This window comes from Carassius gibelio, chromosome B21 (assembly GCF_023724105.1).
Source record: "Carassius gibelio isolate Cgi1373 ecotype wild population from Czech Republic chromosome B21, carGib1.2-hapl.c, whole genome shotgun sequence".
In the NCBI taxonomy this organism is placed as follows: domain Eukaryota; kingdom Metazoa; phylum Chordata; class Actinopteri; order Cypriniformes; family Cyprinidae; genus Carassius; species Carassius gibelio.
Window position 1 is genome coordinate 9,019,419 of NC_068416.1, and position 24,320 is coordinate 9,043,738.

Sequence of the window (24,320 nt, forward strand, 5' to 3'; positions counted from 1 at the left end):
CCTGGAGGCGCTGTTCCTCTCGTGTCCGGTGGGTGGCGGTATGTCTGCGGGAACGCATCTACATACAGCAACACAGAAGAAGAAGACGAAGCGCTTTATTTACTTTTGTTGTCATCTAAAGCACTTCTTTTATTTTTTTATTTCAGACATTACATTTCCATTCTTGACTTCAATCGAGACAGAATCCGTTGTAGGGCTGAGAGAGTGGTTTGTTGTAGCTCTGTTTCTGAGGGCAGCGGGTAGCGGATCATTATTGATGGCAGAGGGCAGCAGTAATCTGAGCAGTGCTCCTCCAGGAGACCCGCAGCTCATCGAGCTCATAGTGCAGCACCTGAAGAACAGAGGCCTGTTTGATGAGTTCAGACGAGACTGTCTGGCAGACGTGGACACGAAGGTGAGATCTAGCTGTACATATAAACAACCGAGTCTGCACAGCATTTCTGGGCATCTCATGCATCTGTCTATTTGGGCAACTAAATAGATTTTAAAAACACACAAAAACACTATCTGTCTATCTCTGTCTGTCATTTTTGTCATTTATCTGTTCTTTTGTCTCTGTCATCTGTCTGTCAAATCTTGTTTATCTCTTTATTTCTGTTTGAATGTCCTGTCTTCTTTTTTGTCTGTCTTCTGTTATTTACCATCCGTTTTTCTATCAGTTCTGTTGTAAACCTGTCTATCTGTCTATCTATCTATCTGTGTCCGTCCGTCCGTCCGTCACTGACATGAATTCATCTCTGTCTCTAGCCAGCTTATCAAAATCTGCGACAGAAGGTGGACAACTTTGTGTCCAATCATCTCAGTACTCAAGAATGGAGTCCGTCCATCAACAAGAACCAAGTGAGGAATGTCTTGAGACGAAGCGTAGTTCAGTATGTATCAACTCAGTGGACACTCATCGTTTTATGTATACTTTATTGTGTTGTGCAGTGCTATACTGTCAGTCTGAACTGTAAGTTTTGTTTTAAAGAAGTCATATGATGTTGTTAAAAAGAACATTATTTAGGGGTAATGAAATATGTTTATGCGGTTTAAGTTTCAAAAAAACATTATTTTCCACTTAATGTACATTATTGTTTCTTCTCTATGCCCCACATTGCTGAAACACATACTTTTTTTTACAAAGCTCATCATTCTGAAAAGCGAGGTGTGCTCTGATTGGCCAGCTATCCAGTGCATTGTGATTGGCTGAATACCTCAAGCGTGTGATGGAAATGTTACGCCCCTCAACATACTGATGCCATGTGTGCCTGAGATACTAAAACATTAAATCCCATTACAAACGAGGCATTTGTTGCATCCAGTGAGGACATAATTACTGTCTTTTTACACATTGCGTTGTATCGCGACACATAAACATAAAACCATGTCTGCATTTGTGATTGGAGAAATGACAAACAACAAGCGCTACTCTACACTGCTCAAAACTCACGTTTGAATCATCAGTGGCAAATCCTTTATATATAAAAAGTATTCTCACAGACTGCGAGTCAGAACATTCCGCATTGTAGTCTACTCTTCGAGGTTCAGGAAACAGTCCTCTGTAAGATGCACTGCACACATCTGAATATTTGAGTTCAACTGTTCTGGAAAAGTGTTGTAAATACAGCTTAACCACTAATTTCTAGTCGTGTCCTCTTTTGGAAGTCCAAACAAAGTAGTTTAGCTTTCACAGTGAAGCACACAGCAGCTCCGCAACATAAAAATTACGCCTTCCTTTTTTTTTTTTACATGAACATTTGGGCACTGTTATGCATCACATTGTGATGTAGACATGTGGGGGCGTGTTAGAACAAGCCGTTATAGGAGCGCATGGCTGATTCTTAACTTTTATTAAAAATATCCCTTTGGATTTGAGACTTTAGTCTTTGCAACTTTACAGATCTTCTTTATGAACCAAGAGCTTGTAACATTCCAACGGAAAACTTGTAATCGCATCCTATGACCCCTTTAAATTTGTTGAATTATATACACTTTGCCATTTTGGCGCAGTGTGAAATTTGTGATGTTTTAGTGAGCTCATAGTAAGTAGAAAGCTATCTAATGCATTGCACGAGTGTATTTAATATAATTCTGGTTTAGTTTCTGTTGTTATTGAAAACATTTGTTTATTCTCACAGGTCAGGGATGTTGGAATCAGGGGTGGACCGTATCATTACTCAGGTGGTGGACCCTAAATTAAACCATATCTTCAGACCACACATCGAGGATGCCATTCATGATTTCCTAGCCACAGAGAAGAAAGAAGAGGGTGCATCAAATTCAGCCCCTGATGCTGAGCAACAGGAAATGACTAGCCACACTGCAGCCAAAACACAATGAGGTACAATAAATGTGTGCCAAGCTGTTTATATCATCTCATATAATATTGGAATCAAACAAAAAATAGTACTTTGCAAACCCCTAATATTAAACTTGTGATTGAGGTCAAAACCTAAAAACATGACACAATCAAATTTTTTCCTGCATGTAATACTACGGCATTTTCCAGGTACAAGGAATCACTTTTTGCTGTCACATGAAGATCACCAGAAGTGGTCTTCCCGTGCCTGGCTACAGTGGATGAAAAGATGCTGAGCACTAGAAGACTGGAAGTTTGCACTAATTTAAGTTGGATTGATTTTTTTAAGCATGTTAAATGGAAGCAGGTTGTCCAATTCATGCTTTTGAAATCCGGTTTAGTTCTTTCAGCACAAAAGAGCAACTGAAGCTGATTTGTCCCAATTAAAATAAATCCATCTCAGAATAACACTGATATGAAATACAGAGTTTTTATTCAGACTGAAGCCAGACAGAAATGGTCCTTTTCATACAGCTGGATTTGTGAAATGCTTCTCATTTATTTCTTGCAATATTCTAATGGGACTCAAAAGCAGCATTTCTACAATAAATGTAACCTTTTTAAGAAAAGCCAAGTTTGTTGCATCATTTCTGGTATTGTAAAACCTCTGAATTACTGCAAGAGGTTACGGTTTGCTGTGGGAAACTTGCTACATAAAGACCTACTCCTGGACTCCTTTTAGCAATGGCGTTTTTGACAGGTCTTCACTAGCATTTTTATGATTCCATCTGCTCCAGCGAGGACCCTCAAGAGTTCACCATGTTCCGTACCATGCAGACACAGTGATTACATGATTGAAACCATTTGGGCCTAAAAGCTTGTCGACCCCGAGGCCACATTTGAAATCTCCAGCGTCCTCATGGCCTGAACTTCCAAAAAAGAGCTTTTTGGTAATAGAAGAGCCTCTGGAGAGGTGTCATGTCCCGGCTTGGGACAAAGGTCGACTGCTCCAGCTTGTTTCTGTCTTTCAGCACCTCCGCTCTGAGAATGTGCTGTACAGTCAGATGCTCGGTCAGATTGCTAAAGAGCTTTGGTCACATGTCTTTTGACATTCACTGCTCTTTGCAGCAGGCGCTGGATCCAAATTCCTGAGGCACTGTTTTACAATTGTGCAGCTGCAGATATTCTGTTGTAAATATGGTTGGTAAGGGGATGCACAACACATTGTTGGTAATGTCCCATCCACAGACTCTGGATTCTCATTCGCTGTGCTTGATAGCAAGATGTTCTCCATAATAGCCCAGGTGCAAGCTCATACTGTATTTCCAGCGCTGGTCTTGGCAGTGACTCTGTCCTGAACCCAGCGTCCACTCATGCCTATTAAGATGCTTTGCTGTAGTTCCTCCCCATCTGATGAAACCTGATCCTGCTCTCATTTGAAAGCCACAATGGGAATTGAGGGACGGTGCCGAGCTGTCAGCAAGCTCCTGGCGGAGCCTGCCAAACATCCAGAGCCAAGTGTTCTCCTTTACAATTGAGAAGTGTAAGACTAATGCCAGTAGGGGGTGGGGTTTTTCTGTGTTTGTTGATGTTGTTTAAGCAGGTATTTTATTGAAAAATTAAAAATAAAAATCATTATTTATGCGATGAAAGGTGAATTTTTGAAGTATATCTTTCTGTCGAATGAAAGTGAATGGAGTCTGGGGCTGTCAAGTTCCAAAACTAAAGAACGCACCATAAAGATGGCCCGTGTACTTCATTTCATGTATTATGAAGTCACACAATAGTTTTATGTGGTAAACCAAATTAAATCTATTTTATTCACTGAAAATCATCCCATCGAAACATCTCCGATGCAAAACACCATTTGTTCATAATTGCTTCATTGTCATATTTGGTCTGAGAGCTGTGGCATAGGCTACCTAAATTTGATCCTCTCAAAAAACTATGGTATAGCAAACAAATCATATGCTATGAACTTTAAGGGAGCTTTTTTTATTTGTTTATTTTAATGTATGGAAAGAGTTTCCAAAAAAAATAATAAAAAATTGCACCTTTGAGAAATAAAGTCAAATGGGTTTGGAACAACTTGAGAGTAAATGGGGGAAAAACATTTTTTTTGTTAAGTATTTCTTTGAGTACATACTTAAAGACTAAACTGGCTTTAGAGGGATATCAGATATTATTTTATTAATATAATCCACCTGAAAATGTGTAACTGTCATACACCCAAATGTATAAAGGGTCGTAAGGACAAATTTTGAAGATCCAGCTATGTTAGCATCTCTTGTGTTATTCCAAGAATTATGTGTAGATTACTGTGCAGATGAATTATGGTCTCCAATTTCATCCCTCATCACCTCTCCAAGTGTCGAAAGAACTTGTCCAATGTTGAAAACTTGCACTGTGTGAGGAAACAAGTGACACAGCACTCTTGGCCTCAGATATGCGGCAATTAAATCCCGCTTGCCCTTGGAGAGGGTCTGTAATGTAGTGTGAAATTGTATGTTTAGGGTATTGGTTTGGGGGGGGGGGCATCTTAGCTGACATTGCATTTGTCTTCTGGACATTATAAATCACCAGAGTAATTACCGAGTGGGGATGGGAGGGAGAAAATCCAACCGCCCATCCACCCCCAGCCTGTCCCGAAACACAGCTGCTGGTCGCTCTCGAGCTGGCCTTTCCCCATTCCCCCAAATGTCCTGTTGCATCTGTTGAGTTTAATTGCACTTCAGATTTTCTCAGCCCATGGTGGAGGAGATTCATTGCAGTGGCAAACTAGATCGGCCTTGTTCTAACTTTTTCTACCCAGATGTTGAGAAAGCCCAAGTGAATTGTCCCACTGAAAAGGAAAGGTAACTTTCACTGCAGCTATTTGTAGGAACAGAGCAACACAGGAGTCAAATGTTGCTGAAGGTTGTCACCGTGGCCTAAATAGTTTCCCAGGATGCTTCATTGTGTAACATGTAAGTGTTACTGTACTCTAATTACACAGCTCTCTGGAAATCCTGATTCTGATGGGTCAACCACAAAACACGAGCAAGAACGCTGTTTCGATATTCAGACCAACAACGCGATTAAGGATGTGTGCATTTCTGAAGAACGACATTGTAGTAGAGCATGGCACTAGCAATGCCAAGATCATGGGTTTGATTCTTAAAATATGTATTAACTGACAACTAGAATGCAATTGGATTAAGTTACTTGTTGGGGTGAAACAGTTCCCTAAGCAGATTTCGCTCTAGTTCAAGTTAGTCTCGTGAATATTCAGTAACAAACATTTTAACCACAGCATTGTGTGATATTTGTGCTACCAATTTTCTAAACAAAGTCAAAAGCCCAATCAATCAATCGTTGAGTATCCTATCTAGCAAACACACAGATCACACTGTTCCCGAATGAATCAGTGTTTTAAACAAATTGATTGAGTGAATGATTCAGTGACTCACTCATAAAGAAATTTGTTTTGTTCCTGAATTGTCTCCTTTGGCATGCTTGGTTGGTATGTAAAAGACACTTAATATTCAGTAATATCAGTACTGAAACTATTGGGTGAGAAAAAAACTTAAATTGAATAATGACACTATTTTCTTCTGTAGAGCTGCTTTACAGCTTAACTAAATTAATTCATAATTCCTGAATTTTGCAGCACTGAGATTGTAATTGAACTGAAATAAATCATCATTAACATTGTCTTCGGAAGAGCTGCTTATAGCTGAAGTTAACTTGTTTCATAATGAATGTAATTTACAGTTATTAAACTGAAACAACCAACCATTGTCTTGCTACAGCTGCTTTACAGCAAAATTTTGGATTTGCATCATTTTTTTAAATTTGCATCAGTTTCTGTTACTTGCCTGTTTAATACTGTGAAGCTGCTTTGAAACGATCTATATAAAGCACTTTAAAAATAAAGGTGACTTGACTGGATTGATCTGTTTTTGAACTAAAGTTGAGTGAATGATTCAAATGATTCACTTTCTCAGCTGTCATGCAACAATGTAGCCTACAGAATAAGACACTGGAAACTCATACACAGACTGAGAAGAAAGAAAAGAAAACACAAACAGTAAGTCATATGAACTAGTTCAAAGACTGATGCAGTTATACAGATGTGAACACACAGTGACTGTTGAATTCTGACAAATGGTGAATTCTGCAGTTGCGCATCGACCTCTTTTAGGGTTTTTACCTTTGGCATACAATCTCGAGAGTCTCATGCATGAAACGTAACAAACTTTTTCAGTTTTATAAAACCCCATGTATGCCAGATCCAGGCCAACGTTCTTGTTAGTAAGAACAAAACAGGCTTTTCCCAGGCACAGATTATAAATCATAGCTATTTTATAATTGTTAAAAAATTTATTTTATAATACATATCTAATACATTTTTATTATTAATTAAATAAAAAAAAAATGACATGATCACTTCCATTGCTTTACTTATGCACCCAGATCCTTTTATCTGTTTCACTGTTAAAACCATTACAACCCAAATACACTACAACATCAATAATTCATGTTTAACCCATTTTTCACCTCTGGAATGTGTGAAACAAGAAAAGTTGAGAAAGTCTTGTGCTAATGGACATTCTGTACAAACTGAAATATGTGTGTATGGTATGTACGCTGTACATACAACATATGCTAAATACACAAATGCCCACTCACAGCCTTGACCCGCTTCTTCCTGGAACATACTCCATCATGTTTATGTTCATGATCATAACAATCATCATACCTTACCGTAATGTTTGTACAATATACAAGCTAAAGTCATGGCTGCGAAGTGACGTTTGAATAGCGTGACCAATAGAATACTTAGTGTCATCTCTAACTGTACATACACATAGTATTTTGCATTCCTACCTAACACCTGGAATTAAGAAAGGCTTTTCCATACAGAAGAATTTAAAAAATGGTAATAATTATATCCAGCTGAACCATATCTCATTCAGCAAAAGCCCTTAAAGTTCTTACCAAACCAAACATAATCATGCTGAAATACAGTGGTTTACTTGAGGTCTTCAAGCCCGCTGTACATGATCTACGTGCTGCATGTTTGCCACAGCTGCTCTGGTCATAACATAGTAGAGTACAAGAGTTCATGGGTACATGTATTTGTAAGAATGTGTTTGTGTGACAGGGGTCATCTTGCGATCAACAGTGGGGTTGACCGAGGTTAACGCCAACAAGTTGTGTAAATCTTCTCAAAACGGTGTGTAGGCAAGAGATCAGACACTCAGCAGCACAAACAAAGAGCATAAACACGACTTTCCCCAGAAATGTCAACTGGCAGGGGAGCATAGACCAGGAACGTCCAATCCTGCTCCAGGAGGGCCAATATCCTACAGAGTTTAGCTACAGCCAGCTCCAACACGCTTGCCTGGAAGTTACTAGTGAGTCTGAAGACCTTGATTACTTTGGTTGAGGTGTGTTTAATTGGTGTTGGTTCCTTTAGGGCCCTACAGGAACAGGGTTGGACACCCTTCTTGCCTAGAATGACCCTCATTATTTACTGACCCTCAGGTTATTCCAAACCCATATGACCTTTTTCTTCATGGAACATGAAGACTTTTGGAATCATATACTGCATCAACACACACTCTTTTCCATGTAGTTGCAATGGATGAGGATGGATCCTTCAAGTTTAAAGGTGTAGTTCAACCAAAAATGACAATTCTGTCTTCATTTACGCACCTTTAAGTTGTTCCAAATAGACCACAAAAATCTTTGGAAAAAAATAATTTCATAGGCAATTATTCACCAATGAGCAAAACATCTATACAGAAAGTGGCCAGCTTTGGCATTGCTCGACAACTCTCAGATTTATTCATTCTTTAATGCACGATTGTATACAACATATGCTTAACATGCTTGTTAATATGCATGTGATTGTTGAGGAAAGTTGTGCTAAATAGTTTTATTTACTGGGTTCCACTAAAATACCTTGAGTTCCAATTACAGAGGTGCCTGACTGCACAGGATTCAAAGATTCATGCCGATTCATAACTACAGTACACCTACTGTTAGATATAAGACTATTCTACACACTAAATATTCTGTTGAAACTTGTATCATATCACTTGTATCACAAATCATTTTTAGAGTTGTATTCTATTGTTATGTATAATATTAGATTTTTTTTTTTCATGCTAAAATCATGTCGATACACACATTTACATTTTGTGGCTGGAAGTTCAATGGAAGTGAACAAAGAACCCCATATGCTTTTTACCATTGTATTCACCATAGTAATGCCTCAGTATAACACAATTTTTTTGCTTTTGCAGAGAAAAGAAGGAACAAGTTGAAATGATTTTGAGGTAATCACCATGATGTAACAGTTTCGGAAGTTTCCAGAGTCTGTGTTTGCCATGTTTGTGAAGATATAACAGAAAAGGTTGTTCCCCTTAGCAGATTTGGAGTCGTATGAGATGAGGACATGGCTATGACCTTTCTAAAAGCTATTGGTTTACTTATGCCCTTTTTGACTACTTGAGCTTAACTGAGACTTCATTGTTTGTAGATGTTTAAGAGGTTGCTGTGTCAGCCTTGATTTTTTTTGCAGTTTTGCGGTGTTCCATTTTATTTTGATTTTAGTAAATGGGATTGCTTTCCTCACAAATCACTTGTTTCTTGTTTTTCACTGGCCTTTCCCTTAGGTGTTAATGACTAGCAGATCTTTGAGCCTACATTCAGCACAAGTAAAATACTTAAGTACTTTAAAAATGTATTTTTACTCAAGTATAGTTCTCAGCCAGGTACTCGTCCTCTGAAAATGTTGTATTAGGGACCCAATAATCCAAGTACCCTGGTCCTGATTGTGTACTTGTTAAGACACATAATGCTTTCTCTGTGTCAGAAGGATTGCATGCACCCAAATGATAAACACAAGAGAACAACCCATAGAGAATATAGTAAACATTTACATATTTCTAATAAATTATGTGTGAGCAAGCTCAAAGAAGGGTATTCAACATCTGTGCTAAATTAGCTCATAAAATGTAGAACTGAGCCATCACCTTGTGTTACGATAATGGTGCAACCAATGAAGTGAGCTTTGTTCTTGTTTTTACAAAATAGAGAGAACATCCATCACACAAATTGATTGGAGGAACAACTTCAAAGATGTTTTCCATGACCCTCTGCAATAACTAACCTGTCACATATTAAGGGAAATTTGTAAACGCAGTAATATTATCTTAACTAAACACACAGAGACTGAGCAGAGCCTCTTTGCTATTGGACCGTAATAAATGACTGGTGTTTTATTCTGGTTCTGAAGCAAGCAAGCAGGCATAGTTGCATACCACTATACATGAAAAAAATAAAATAAATAAATAATAAAAAGACGTATGCTAATTTGTCTCTTTATGTGGATTCCATTTCAGCCTTAGTGTAAAAAGTTTAAGTATTATAACTAAACCTTTATTTTAGGTGATATAATGACTATTCATCACAAAAAAGTAAATGCGTGAAAAAAAATATTTTAGTTAAAACCTGGGTCCTCACCTTAAAAACAGCTTAAAGGGTTACTCCACCCCAAAAGGAAAATGTCATCAATAATCACCAGTGGTGTAATGTAACAAAGTAAAAATACTTCATTACATTAGTTAAGTGTTTTTTGGGAGTATCTGTACTTTACTTGAGTCTTTATATTTCAGCCAACTTTTACTCCACTACATTTCCTAATTAAAATGTATACTTTTACTCCGATAAACTTCGCCTAAGTATATTCATTACTTACTACAAAATAGTCATAAGAACACAGACTGCAGGACAGCAGGTTTGACGAATCAGTGGTCTGGCGTTAGACTCATAAAAACACCTTTGCTCTCATGTGCAAACAAGTGCGCGTCACACACAACCGCGGATGATTTCAACTCCCACTCAAGTCGAGGCTGGGGTGTGCGATACACAGTATATCTTCTGTGATAATATGGTAAGTGTTGTTGTAATGATGTGCAATCTGACATTATCAAGTAGTCTATATCATCAAATCCCACATAGAGTGCATGCACATTGATTTATTAGTCTATTAAAACTCAATATTCCAGGTATTCTAAATTGTAGATTGCAAAAATGCTAATTATAATAATAATAATTATTATTATTATTTCAAATATCAGTATCCAACATTTTATGTTAAAAACAAAACATTAAGCCTATTTATGCATCTGTAACTGCAGGTTAAATGCATCCATGTCCCTGCTGAAATACATTAAACTGAAGGCTAAATGGTATTTCAGATGCAGATTCCAAAAATGTATTATGTCGGAATGGGAGGATTTTTTTTTTTTAAACAACTGGGATGGTGCCCCCCTGAGAGTTGGTGCCCTACGCAAAACTGCGTATAGGGAGCAACGTTAGAGGGTACTTTATACACCACTGTTAACAGTAAAATGATTTCTGAATGCTTGAGACTACAAAATAAATTAGAGTAATAATAAAGTCATAGCCATAGGTAAATGTCGAGAGCTACAATTGTAATTTGTAAAAAAAAAAAAAAAAAAAAATTATTAAAGTTCTATTTTGACCCCTATAGTAGGTGTTTTTTTGTTGTTGTTTGTTTTGTTTTGTTTTTCAGAATATTTGTGGAATTTGTTGAAGAAATATGTATTATGCTGCAGTTCTGGTGCCGCTGAATTAATATACTCAAATACATTAACATCAGCATTAACTCAAGTGGTAGGGTTACACTCATGGGACACTGCACTTATTCACAAAATCTTATTATTATTATTTTTTGCATCTGCTTTAAAGCCTTACTGGTTATTTATATGTTTCATTTGTGTGCTGTTCTGACATGCGGGTTTTTTGAGTACACTCAAAGCATGGGACGAAAACAAAAAGCCCTTCAAACTGTGCCTGATTACTGAACTAAGTTATGTTTTGTGTTAAAACTGTCAAGGTTTATTTATATACTGGATTATGGATATGTCTAAAATGAAAGTCAACGACTGAAAGAAACAGATGCATGTCTGTATACTAGATGTGTGCAGGTCTTAAAGGGACAGTACTGAACATGCTACCGACTGTAATTAAAGTGATAGTAATTTCTTTAATTGTTTATCCTGTCACATGTGTGTAATCTGTGTAACCAAACAGTTGCTGGTCCACATTGACTTTGATAGTATGAAAAAAAATATATGTTTGGTTTTCCACCTTCTTCAAAATAGTGTTTATGTTTAGCAGAAGAAGAAAACTCATTCAGGTTTAACACAACTTTTGAGTGTGTACATGAAGCAGGGATGGATTAACGCAGGGGCCTACCGGGCACCTGCCCAGAGCACTAGACCAGAGGTGAGCCTAGCCGAAATACTGCTTCTCAACCATGCCCCCTCAGGATTTTAAGCAAAGTTGATTTTGAATGCAGCTTCCAAAAGACCAAAAATGGCTGAATAATATATATATATATATATATATATATATATATATATACTGTTGAGTTTATGAATGCAATGGCCAATCAGAGGCATTCAGATGAGTCATCGCTGAAAAAACAGTGTTTCGCTGCTCTTTAGAGAATTATCTCATCATAAACAAAGTGCAGATGTTTGTACGATTTAGGTAAGATATTCATTTCACGGTATAAACAGCTTCAGGGATTATAATGGGAGTTGTTGAGAGTGCTTGAACTCTGTCTAGACTAAAGTTTAATTTTTTTTGAAAATGCAAATATTATTTGCTCTCTTCATGTATAAAGTGTTATAATTAGTAACTTACAATGTTTTTTATTAAATGTACATTAAATACAAAGTGAGTCGTATAAAAAATATTCTGTGACATGACACCCATATCTAGTACAAGTTAAAAGATGGTTTTAAGCATAGGCTAGTTAAAGCTGCGGTAGGGAACTTTTGACGCTCTAGTGGTTAATAAACAGAACTGCTTGCGTCTTGTGGAAAAACATCGTAGCCAGAACTACTTCTCTCTGTTTATGTCTATGAAGAATCACAAAGGTACTGGGTTACTCCGCCGCGGTACCCCCGAAGCAATCTAAAATAGTCTGAATATAAACACTTATTATAGGTGAACCCTAGTGATTCAGGACAAGCTAAAAACACGGTTTGGAAAATGGATTCATGGTGTACTCGCTTATTATATACATTTTTCTACATTTTGAACACAAACAAAGTTACGTACCGCAGCTCTGATTGGTTGTTTCTTACCGAAGCGATGTATTTCTGCAAATGGCAATAGGACCACTGGGAGGAGCTTGATTTTTTTCACGGATTATCTGTCTTATATTCTACTGTCAGGACATAATGACAGGTTTAACAAATATGTAAAAAATATATTTTTTCAAAAGTTACCTACTGCAGCTTTAAAAGATTACACTAATTAGGCTACTTTTCCCATAGCCCATTATAGATAAACTAACATGATCTATAAAGGTGCAAAATGTATTGACTTATTTATAAGAATCGTGATAATTTATGATATAATTAACAAGTTTGGGAAAAAATTTAATAAAAAAGGAAGAAAAAAAAACTGAGTGGGGGCTTTAATCATTCCGTGCCCAGGGCACCGCTGTGTCATAATTCATCCCTGACATGAAAGTACAGTATAAAAAATAAAACACTATTTAAATTTTTGGGTGAATTATTCCTTCAATGTTAATAAAATAAAATAAAACACAGAGAAAAATCAATCAATACTCTTGACTGACAAACTTGAATCAATGTATATAGTGTTTTATTTTTATATTTGTTCATTACATTTTTTATGCTCCTGCAAAATACACCTATTGTACCTTAAAATAAAACACTTTATTTGTATAATATCTGTATTTGTAATGTGTATATTTGTTCTAATTTTTTAATAACAAAGATAAAATAATGACGAAGCTTTTTATCTTCACCCATGCACTTTGGCTTACATATCTGCCATACTTTTCATACTTCATATTTTGTTACCTTAAAAGGCTTTATAATAGGAAATTAGTTTGGCCATTATGCTCAAACAGTTTTCAAAACAGAAAAACCAGCATGATGAAGAATTGTGATAAAATCATGATATTTCTAAAAAAAAAAAAAAAAAAAAAAAAATTATATTATCATATTGCCCACCCTTAGCTGAGGGGGAACAAACCCATACAGACTCCAAACCCCTGCCCGTGGTCTGCGACTGTGCTCTTGTAATGCCATTTCGCCCCTGCACCTCGGGAGGAAAGAAATCGTCAGAACAGTCCATCTTCAACAGTACTGCTATGAAGAAAACTAAAATAACGACTTAATTCAACAATTTGTCTCCTCTGCATCTCTTCGCATCACCGTAGCACCATTTTGGAGAATATACGCTGGACGTAAAATGCAAGTGCTATTCTGTGTCAGCCGCGATACAACGATACGTTTTCTATGTGTATTTATGCTTTGATCTGAATGAAAACAGCGTATCCGTGCAGTGAGGCGGACACAGAAGAGCATACACTACTTGCATTCAGCGATGTTCTCAGAAATGGCATATGGTGATGCGGAGAGACACAGAGGAGACTAATTGTTGAATGAACTCTTTATTTTTGTTTTCTTCGCATACAAAATGTATAATTGTCGCTTCATAGAATTCAGATTGAACCACCGATTGCAGATGGACTATTCTGACAATGTCTTTCATACTTTCTGGACCTTGAAAGTGCAATGTACTTGGGAAGTCAATAAGACAGTCACAAGCCTCACGCTTTTGAACCAAAATATCTTAAAGGGGTCATATGATGCTTATTAAAGATCATTATTTGGTGTAACAGGATATGTTGACATGCTTTAATGTTAAAATAAAACATAATATTTCAAATATTGTACATTATTTTAAGTCCTCTATGCCCCGCCTCTCTCAAACTCATAGTTTTCTACAAAGTCCCTTCTTCTGACAAACATAGTCTGCTCTGATTGGCCAAACACCGCAAGCATTCATCGGATATGTTATTTCACTTTCCATAATTGCAAGCTTCATCCTTTAAAATAAATGTAAAGACTGCTAATAATGTCGTTTGTTTTACTATCAGTTCAAGCCCGAAAGGGGAACAGAGTTGCGTGACAGACACAGTGATGAAGCTCGTATGTGTTTGCAGTACACAAGCCATGGACGGTTAAGACAGCTGACTCCACTGTGTGTCCCTGTCTCTCTCTCTCACACACACACACACGCACGCACACAGTAGCTGAATCAGAAGCACCAGATTGTCGTAGCAAAGTCAGAATTGCCTCCTCTCCTAGGTTCACGAGACGTTCGTCCATAAAATGTGTTGCTGTTCTGTTGAAAGTAATCTTAAAGATTCCTGAATGCATCTACTTTCAGAAGGCCATATAAAGTGCTTTTGCTTTCACCTAGATAAACACAGCATCTATCTGACATGACTGCTTCAACACTAACTGTGTTACTGAAACCATGCCTTCTTTCTTTGCGTGAAAATTTGGGCACCAGTGAAAATTCAGACAGGTAGAATCTTAACTTAAATAAAGAATATCTCTTTGGATTTGAGACTTTAGTCTTTGCAACTTTACAGATCTTCTTCATGCACCAAGAGCTTGTAACACTCCAAAGAGAAAGGAAAAATTGATCATTGCATCATATGTAAAGTTTATGAAAAAAAAATTCAGGGGTTTGGGTTTGGAATGACATGGGGGTTTGTGATTAATGACAAAATTTTAATTTAGTGGTGGAGTATGCCTTTAAAGTCACTACACCTGTCTAGAACAAGCGTGGAATCACCAGTGTGATACGTTTCATAGAACTTTAGCCTCATGCTAACTGTACCTAAATTGTACAATATGTTGCAAAACTTTTGTCATAGAGGTGGTCATGAAGGGATATAATTGGTTTTATAAGTCTATTAAACAGATGCGACTTACTGTTTGTCAAGTCAATGTTCATAACCATTTGTCAGACAAGGATATCACCTTTAGGTCAACAGGTGTTACTGTGCATATTTCATCAGTCTTTCATCCAAAGGTAATACCTTGTTCTGCATCTTGCAGCATGATATCAAAAATTACTTTTATTTTTCAACCACATGTCTGCCTTATAGTATTGAATGCCCATTTTTTCACAATCAATTCCCAAATGGAGTCCTCTGTTATTGTTCTACTATCCTCATGCACAATTACAACAATTTTTTTTCTCTATGCCACTCCCATGTCATTTTTCTGGAAACATGCAATCTTGTTTTATAGTTCTTATAATTTTATATTTATAGGCTATTCATTGTGTTCATGACCTCCAGTAATGATGCATTACTCAACCACAGTGCTAAATAATGTCTCTAAAATAACTGACATTCAGTAAATCATATGTGGTTACAATTAGAATAATTTCAGCCTGCAAGAAGTGCATTTCTATGCCAAATTTAGCCAATAATAAGCTTGCCATTCCTCCTCAGCTGGGGTCTCATTTCCAAAGCTGCTTCACTAACATATCATGGATGTAAGCCATTGACACTAATGTAAGGATGCCAAGGGGATATGTTTGGTTTGGCAAGAGGCCCCAGCGAAAGCATTCAACTGCCTCTCACCTCGTGTTCCTCCACTGCTCCAGCAGAATGAATAAATAGATCATGGTAAACAGATCATTCGTTATACACCTCAAGCAAAAAAAGTGCAGTGACTCCCTTTGCACTGCTTTGATGGGGTAAATAACTTTGATTCACTATAGCAAGTTTTCTAAGATCCCATGACTATTTTTATATGACATTTATTGTAAAAGCATTTCAAAGGAACAAACTTTTGGTATATTTGTAAGTTATAAGTTGTTGCAATGACCGATAATTCCAGGAAGAAATGACAATTAAATACTTATGACAGCAAACGTAAATATACTTACTGTAATAATTACGATTAATCATGGCGTAAAATATTAATTGTGTCTGCTTAACATGTTTACTCACCACATAACTTATATTAGCTTATAGCTGTATACTATATCCATATTACTTTGATACACACATCTCTGACCTATTACATAACGCTGAAAAAACACTGAAAAATACATTTATGGTCAAGTTGCATTAAAAATATTTGTATTGTTAAAAGCAAAATACAAATAAACATCAAATTAATTGCAGAACAATTTTTTATTAGGGGTTCAACCACGTAGCACTGACTCCCAATTGTAATTGTAAGAATGGTCATGGATGAGTGATTTCCACACAAAACTGACCATCCAGACCAAACCGTAAGTTGTAGAGACTTGAAACTTGCAGGGATGGTAGTACTCACAACAACTATAATGTGACTGAGGCTCACCCCAATCGGCCTGACGGGGGCACTACAGCGATTGAAAGTACGCTCATAACTCCTAAACGAAAACAAAACGCATGCCTCAGATTCAACCATGAGCCTGGGATCGCATTTTTTTTTTTAACAAAACCTACTTTTGCAAACTAGTCCTAGGTTTTCCGCCCGATCAGATCGAAACCATTGCAGGAAGATTCTCTGGAGAGTGAATTTAAATAATATCAATGAATATTAATAATATAATAATATTGACTCACTGTGGCAAAGGGACATCGAAACATTCAAAGATGGCTCCTGAATGGAATGAGATATCTTCGCAAAATTTGGAACATTTATGTAAGAGCTCAAACTGAGGTCACAGGGACAAAATCACAAAGATTGGCCACTTGGTATAAGAGGGGGAAAAAAAAGAAAAATGGCTATAAATAGGCAACCATTTGTCCTATAAATATGAAAATCGTTGTGCAAGATCTTGGTCCAAAAAGCCACAAGTGTTTATGGGAACATTTGTGTATCTCAAAAAAAACATGGCCACCATTGCCCGATGAAGTTTGTTAGACCTGTTAGACATGGTAAACGGAGGCCGATTGGAATGAAAACTCAGTGGTCCGTTTGACTCATGGCCCCAAATGTCTGTGAAAAATGTGAAAGAAATCAGTCACTGGGAAGTGGTATCGCATTTTTTTTTATTGTACATTGCGCAGTTTTTTTACATGCAATATTCTTATGATAGACCTCCTCATTCCAAAAAACTTTAACTTTAGAACCGCTGTCAATCAAACCGTTTTTAAAATGATTAAGAAGATACAAACTTTTGCGAACTAGTCCTGGATTATTGGGAAGCTATAACAGGTTCCTTCAGAAAAGGAATATACCCAAAAGACTATAAAGCTTAAACGAAAATTCTAAACTTCATAAAACCTGCTGGGCACATGCAACAGGTGATTCTAATCAAGCATGCAAAGTTCAAGGGAGATCGGACCCCAGTTGGCCCTATAACAGCCAAAAACTTTGTAATAATTGATTAAGTTAAAGGCTTGCTTAATAATATGTAATGTCTTTTTCCTTGCGTGCTTTAAAACCTAAAGCGATCGAACCCTGGTAATTGCTGCTTGAAGCTATATATATTATAATTATTCATAAATAATATTGACCTGAAAAAAAATGCACAAATCTTTTTCTTATTGGTTGATATGGTTTCTGCAGAAAGGCATGGGTTTTGTATTTTTGTCCACAATAATGTTCATATAAAGTGATAAGATTATGCTACAGGGTATAAATGTCCTAAGTTGTTGTTTTATATACACCTATTAAGAATAATAAGTAAAAAAAAATAAATAGACTATTAATAATGTGTTTCTTTTAAACCTTATAATAAATTTAAAAAAACTTGAATGTAAATGGTGATTCCTTGTATTGGGTCTCAGAAGGTTACCTTGGAGCACTCCTGGGTTATATATCCGACTAATTGAGGTTGAATGTGAAAATCCCATTAGGTCCATCTAATAGATTTAACATGTGTACTCGCCACCTGATAGCTGGAGGCTGCATTACTGTGCGATCATATGCCTATGGTGCGAATTACAGGATGGGGGGTGGGGGGCTATGATCCCCTCCAGGGTAAGTTAAGACAAAAGGTTGGGGCTAGGAGTACATAAATATTTTTTTATTCTACATTGGTTAATTAAGTGTGCACAGCTCTGTCTGAATGAAACATATCAGTAATATATCATTTCATGCATCATTAAAAGTAGACGGGAACTATTCATTATATAATTTTACATCTAAAGCTATAACTGCAACGACAGTGGAGATCAGGGATAGTTGTCTCACTTTTTATTCCATGCATAAAAAAATCTAATATTTAAAAAGGGAAATTTAAACAGGAAACACAAAACAATTACAGCTGCAAAGCATACAAAATAGAAATTCCAATGAATGAATTGTATAAAATTACAAAATATAGCCTATATCTCATGTGACAACTTGCCAAAACATTACATGTATGAAAGACTGTCAAAAATATAATGTTTAAACTTTGTTTTGGAGGTTGCAATTAAAAAAAAAATGCATTTGGGTCTTTTGACTCGAACCTAGTTATAGAGATACAACCACAACCAATGTGACAATTAGCCCCGGTCTCCGCTATACGTGCTGTGTGGACTTCGAATAGACGCACGGAGCTGTCGTCTCGCCGGTGACTGTGATTGGTCAGCACCTGCTCACCTCCTTCATCCAAACTGACATGAGTTGGAGGAAATATAGGCAGCATCCAATCCCCCGACCCTCACTACGTGTTAGTCTGCGCTGCTCCCTCCGCCTCGTGTGCTTCATTCTTCGTTCAAAATATTCGCAGTTTTAGACAGCGCTATCATCATCGCACGAGACATGCGTGTGCAACTGACTATAGGAGTGTTAATTTTGTTTTTGGCGGTGCGGCAAACACACGCGACTGATTCCAGCAGCGCTCATGACACCTCACAAGAGAGATCACTGAACATCCAGAAGAGAAGACTCTCTCTGCAGAACACAGGTAACGTTAGGTAGTAACAGGGGTTTTGCGCAGTGCATGAAAGAAAATCAACGACGGACCGTAAATGCGTGGAGCTGATTAAACTGTTTGTATTGAAGATGCATCAAACTTTTAACTTACGTTACCAAACAACTTATCTCCAGATTAGTGTGTCATCCAGGTTAAGCACAACAATCAAAAGCGTTTCTATCCTATGTATCCTAGTACTTAATCAAATGTCAGGGGAGTTTCGTTGCAATTAATAAATGCATTTTTACACCGTTAAAAAAAACGTTATGATGACGTCCTGAGGTTTTTGTAACCTCATTACCACATCCACTATGTCATTAAATATATTTTTACCACGTAGCCTATATCTTTAAAGCAAAAAATAAGCGTAGACATAGTAAATGGTGAGACTTTAGTGTTGACATATAGCATACTATTAGCTGTTCTTACGTACGTAACGTTACTGAATAACCGTCATATATCGCTATACTCCTGTTTTTATTAATTCTTCCATTAACTAGTTAACCTACACAAATAATTGTTATAATGGCTTTGTTTTGTTTTGTAAATGTAAGTTAGCTACCTAACGAACCTCAGAAAATGTCCTCTTATCCGAATCCACGTGCGCGCACTGCTCTGGGGGTTAAGGCTTTTCGCGCCAGAAATGTTGTCAAGTAAGCTCATTCAAACTGTCTGTTCTGTTGATAAAGCTGAAATAATACATTTCGAACGTTATTTATCAACTTTTAAAAGTTTAATATAGCCTCCATAATTGCTACTGAGTTTTGTTTTTTAGTAGACAAATAAGGTTCCAAATGTTTTAATGTGGCCTACCAAATTTTTTAGTGATCTAACTGCAATTTTTAAAAGCCTTAGAATATTTACTGTCATAAAGCTGCAAATTACACATAGTGTATATCAATTTAGAACACTGCATTTCAAACCTTACCAAAGTCCAGTGAAGCAGTGTCACAAACAAAGCTCTATATGTCAAAAATAACGGACACGGTAACGTTACATTTAGATTATTTTGGAAGTTCTCATTCACAATCTTTATCCATGTTACCCACTGACTTAGTTGGTGTTTCGTCTTTGTGTGCATGACCCTGAATATTAGCCATGTTTTATCTCCAGGCCACTTAACAATTAGCTTATCATGTGGCTTTCTGTTGTGCCACCGATATTATTATAGTGCTTATCAGTAAAGCAAAAAAGCTGATTTTGATAGTTAAATTATGAATATCGATATTTTAAGTTGTAAAACAAAAGTAGTTTTTTTATGTAAATTTAACAGGGTATATTTAACAGTGTTAATATAGCAAAGAGCAGTATGTATTTACTGTAAAAGCTGTAATGTGATGATTCAAAGTTCTCTATCCCTTGATCATTCTCCAGCGGAGATTCAGCAGTGTCTGGTGAACGCAGGGGATGTAGGCTGTGGGATGTTCGAGTGCTTCAACAACAACTCCTGCGAAATCCGTGGACTACACAACATCTGCATGACGTTCCTTCACAACGCTGGCAAATTTGACTCCCAGGTAGGGTCCTGCTCGCTTCCCTTATGTACTTAAATCACAGTGTACAAAACATGTACACTGTAATGCTGTTTAATACTTAATTGGAGGTTGGATTGGCATTGTGCATGCTCGCAGTTGCCACTGAGATCTACAGCACCTCATCATTAAGAGCAGACAGTTTGCTCGCTGTCCTTTTCATTAGACATACTTGAGCTGAAATTAGCTAAGATGGCATTTTGTCATTAACTGCATGTGTTAACGACTCTGGATTGATGAACGACTTCTGTATCACCACAGGGAAAATCATTCATCAAAGATGCGCTGAAATGCATGGCCCATGGACTTCGCCACAAGTTCAGCTGCGTCAGCCGCAAGTGTCTGGCCGTGAAAGAGATGGTGTTCCAGCTGCAGCGCGAGTGTTACGTCAAACACAACCTCTGCTCTGCCGTGAGGGAAAACGTCAATGTCATGGTGGAGATGATCCACTTCAAGGACCTGTTTCCTAAAGGGTGAGTGTTTCAATATAGAGACAAAAATATTGACAAAAATTATATCGATATTTCCTTGGATTTTGTCATTAATGATAATTCGATTTTGCTTTAGAGCAGTGGTTCCCAACTTTTTTCATCTCGCGGCCCACACAACCAAACACATATTTTTGCGCGGCCCACTGCAAAAAAAAAAAAACTGACCCCACTATTGTTGGGTTAATCACTTAGTACTCAGAAGCTAGATAGTTAACTGTCTTTATTAAATGAACTGGCAATGAACAGAAAATAACTCAGACTGGCACCGCTTGGCACAAGTACTGTTGTTCTGTAGCATATGCAGCAAAAATATTTAAGATAAATTAGCAGTTTATTCTTAAACCTATCAGCGAGCTCGAATAGTGGAAGCATAGTTACAGTACAGTTTAATATTCATTTTTTCTTATTTAATTCTATATATGAAATTTTATTGTGTTATAAATTACGAAATTTTTATATTTTTATTATTTCGGTAAGACTTTAGAATAATGGTCCATTAGTTGATGTTAGGTTCAACATATACTAATGCAGTATTCAAATCAAAAGTTGTGCTTGTTAACATTAGTTAATGCACTGTGAATTAGCATGAACTAACAATGAATAACTGTGTTTTTATTAACTAACATTAACAAAGATGAATAAATACAATAATAAATGTATTGTTCATTGTTTGTTCATGTTATTTAATGAATTAACTAACATTGACTAATGGACCATTATTCTAAACTGTTACCATTATTTGTTTAAATAGCAATTGGCGGCCCAACTGCAATACCATCGCGACCCACTAGGGGGCCGCGGCCCACAGGTTGAAAACCACTGCTTTAGAGTGTATTTTTTTGCTGATACATTGATTGGTTCACTCAAAAATTGTGTCATTAAGTACTTACTCTCATGTCGTTCCAAATCTGTAAGACCTTAATCCATTTTAGGAACATAAATTAAGATATTTTTGATGAAATCTGTATAGGGCTGCCCTCGGCTAAAGATTTTTCTGGTTGACTAGTAGTCGTTAAAGAATAGCAAGTACACTGCATTAACATTTTAATAATTTGTTGATAAACTAGTGCTTTCTGTTTTTGGTTTAAGAGATGAAGCCGGAGACACTCGTCATCTCTGCAATAGTGGATGCACAAGAATTTTAGTTTTCTGTCTGAATTAGTTCATTTAAAAGTTTCACTCCCTATAGATATATTTTTCAAGGCAAGAATACACAGTTTCTAAGTTATGTTAAGTTAACATTAGATTGAGCTGCCAAGTAATGTTGCTACTACACACATATTTCAGATGATAAGCCGTATTTGAGATCGATGAATGTTAGGGTGTACCCTAACGTTAGGTTTTTTGTACTATATGCCCAATTTACTCAATAGCATTTCGCCACAACAGGTTGCTAGTTGGTGGAAAACTCAGTGTCTTGCAACCATGTAAGCCCACAAATGAACTGGGATAGAGACTGAAAATTCTACCCAACATGAAAAGCCTCGGCATCCATCAAAAAAGCTCTATGACCAAAGGAATATTAAAACATGGATAAATCATCTCATCAACAAGATGTCAATTGCAATGCTTCATGCTGCAAGTCCTCAATCTGGCGATCTATGTGAGCGTTGGGGCTGAGGAAAGGGCAGGAGAAACTATGCTGATATTTGCATTTGGGCTGCAGTACCCATTTAAACCACTAGCTGCCAATATCACATACTGCAACTTTAACTCTTTAAAGGGTTAGTTAACCCAATGTATATGACTTTGTTCTTTCAGACAAATCCAATCGGAGTTAAATAAAAAAATTATCCTGGCTCTTCCCAGCTTTAATGGAAGTTTTTTTTTTTTTACAATCCAAAAAAAGTCAAGCAAAGCGCATCCATCCATAATAAAACGTTCCTCACCCGGCTCTGGGGGGTGAATAAATGCCTCTCCTGTAGCAAATGTCTTTTCGTATGCGGAGGCTGTTGTGGGTGGATGGCGTAGGACGTAGGCGCAGCACACACACCTGTGATTAGTGACGAACACAGAAGCATGAAAGAGGCATGTTTTATTATGGATAGATGCCCTTTTTTTTTTTTTTTTTTTTGAGGGGACGGGGGGGTTGTGTTGACACTTGCCGTCTTTTTTGAAGCTGCCAGCGTCTGTTTTACATTATAATCCTAGGGATTAAACTGTGGGGTTTTTTTTAAGTCCTGAGCGCATTTTAAAACTAAAAAAGAGCTCCTGTCAGCTTTTTCTTATCAAAAAGACGCAAAGTGTGGACACGCCCTTGGACTGTTGAAAGAAATAAAATGCCTGTGGCATTATAAAGCTTAGAAGAGTCAGGATTTTTTTTTTAAATAACTCTAAATAAATATAATTTGTGGATTCGTCTGAAAGAAGAAAGTCATATACACCTAGGATACATTGAGGGTGAGTAAATCATGGGCTAATTTTCATTGGACGGATTCTAATTGGATGTCAGAGTTTATAGTTTCTTATCATGTTAAAAGGAATTCCAATGATATCCTTACTCTGTGCCATTATGATTATAGTTGCATTATGTATCGTTCTTGATGTGAACGGGCCTCAACTGTGGTTTTACTTTTCTAACGGTCTCCTCTCCTTCACTGAAAGGCCCCATGTGGAGTTAGTAAACATCCTGCTGGGATGCGGCGAGGAGGTGCGCGTCGCCATCGCCCGCCGAATACGAACTCAGTGCGAGCAGAACTGGGGAGCTCTCTGCGGGAGTCTGAGTCTCTGTGCCCTTGGAAAGGTGGAGAACCAGGCCGGTTCCACCCTCGCCCCTGTCCCAGACATCACCACCCCCCCGGGAGCCAGCAGCAACTCCCTCCCTCCTGCGAGCCCGCGTCTCCCTGAGGCTGACGGGGAAACGGTCTGGACACTCACAGAAGATGGAAATCAGTCCTCAGGTCCTCAAGATAACGCCTCTGATGCCGAAAAAGAGCTAAAGAGGTCTCTGAATGCCACCAAAAGGAGGTGAAGGGAAGCGGGTTCTCGGTGCCTTTAGCCCACACGTCCAAAAAGGCTCATTCACTGCTCTCCTTCCCTGCCTCTCTCAAGGACAAATAAGCTGCAGTCTCCAGTGCTTCTATAAGAGCACCAGCGACGACAGGGTATTTCATTGTGACGTTACATTTAGAGCTGTCATTCTGTGAGAACACGGACTGGTACGATATTTGAGAGGAGTCTCAACAATTTAGCAATATTTCAGTGGCATTTCACCCTCTGTAGATATATTTGTAGATTGTG

The 24,320-nt window shown here is 37.4% G+C and overlaps 1 protein-coding gene across 1 annotated transcript; it reads left to right on the top strand.

The window, feature by feature from the left end:
- On the top strand, positions 1-24,223 carry LOC127985569 (uncharacterized). Its single transcript, XM_052587618.1, has 7 exons — positions 1-394; positions 748-872; positions 2,121-2,319; positions 18,817-19,048; positions 20,432-20,574; positions 20,851-21,062; positions 23,685-24,223. The coding sequence occupies exons 1-7, from the start codon at positions 41-43 to the stop codon at positions 24,049-24,051; spliced, it is 1,632 nt and encodes a 543-aa protein (XP_052443578.1). The 5' UTR covers positions 1-40; the 3' UTR covers positions 24,052-24,223.
- Positions 24,224-24,320: the final 97 nt, after the last annotated feature.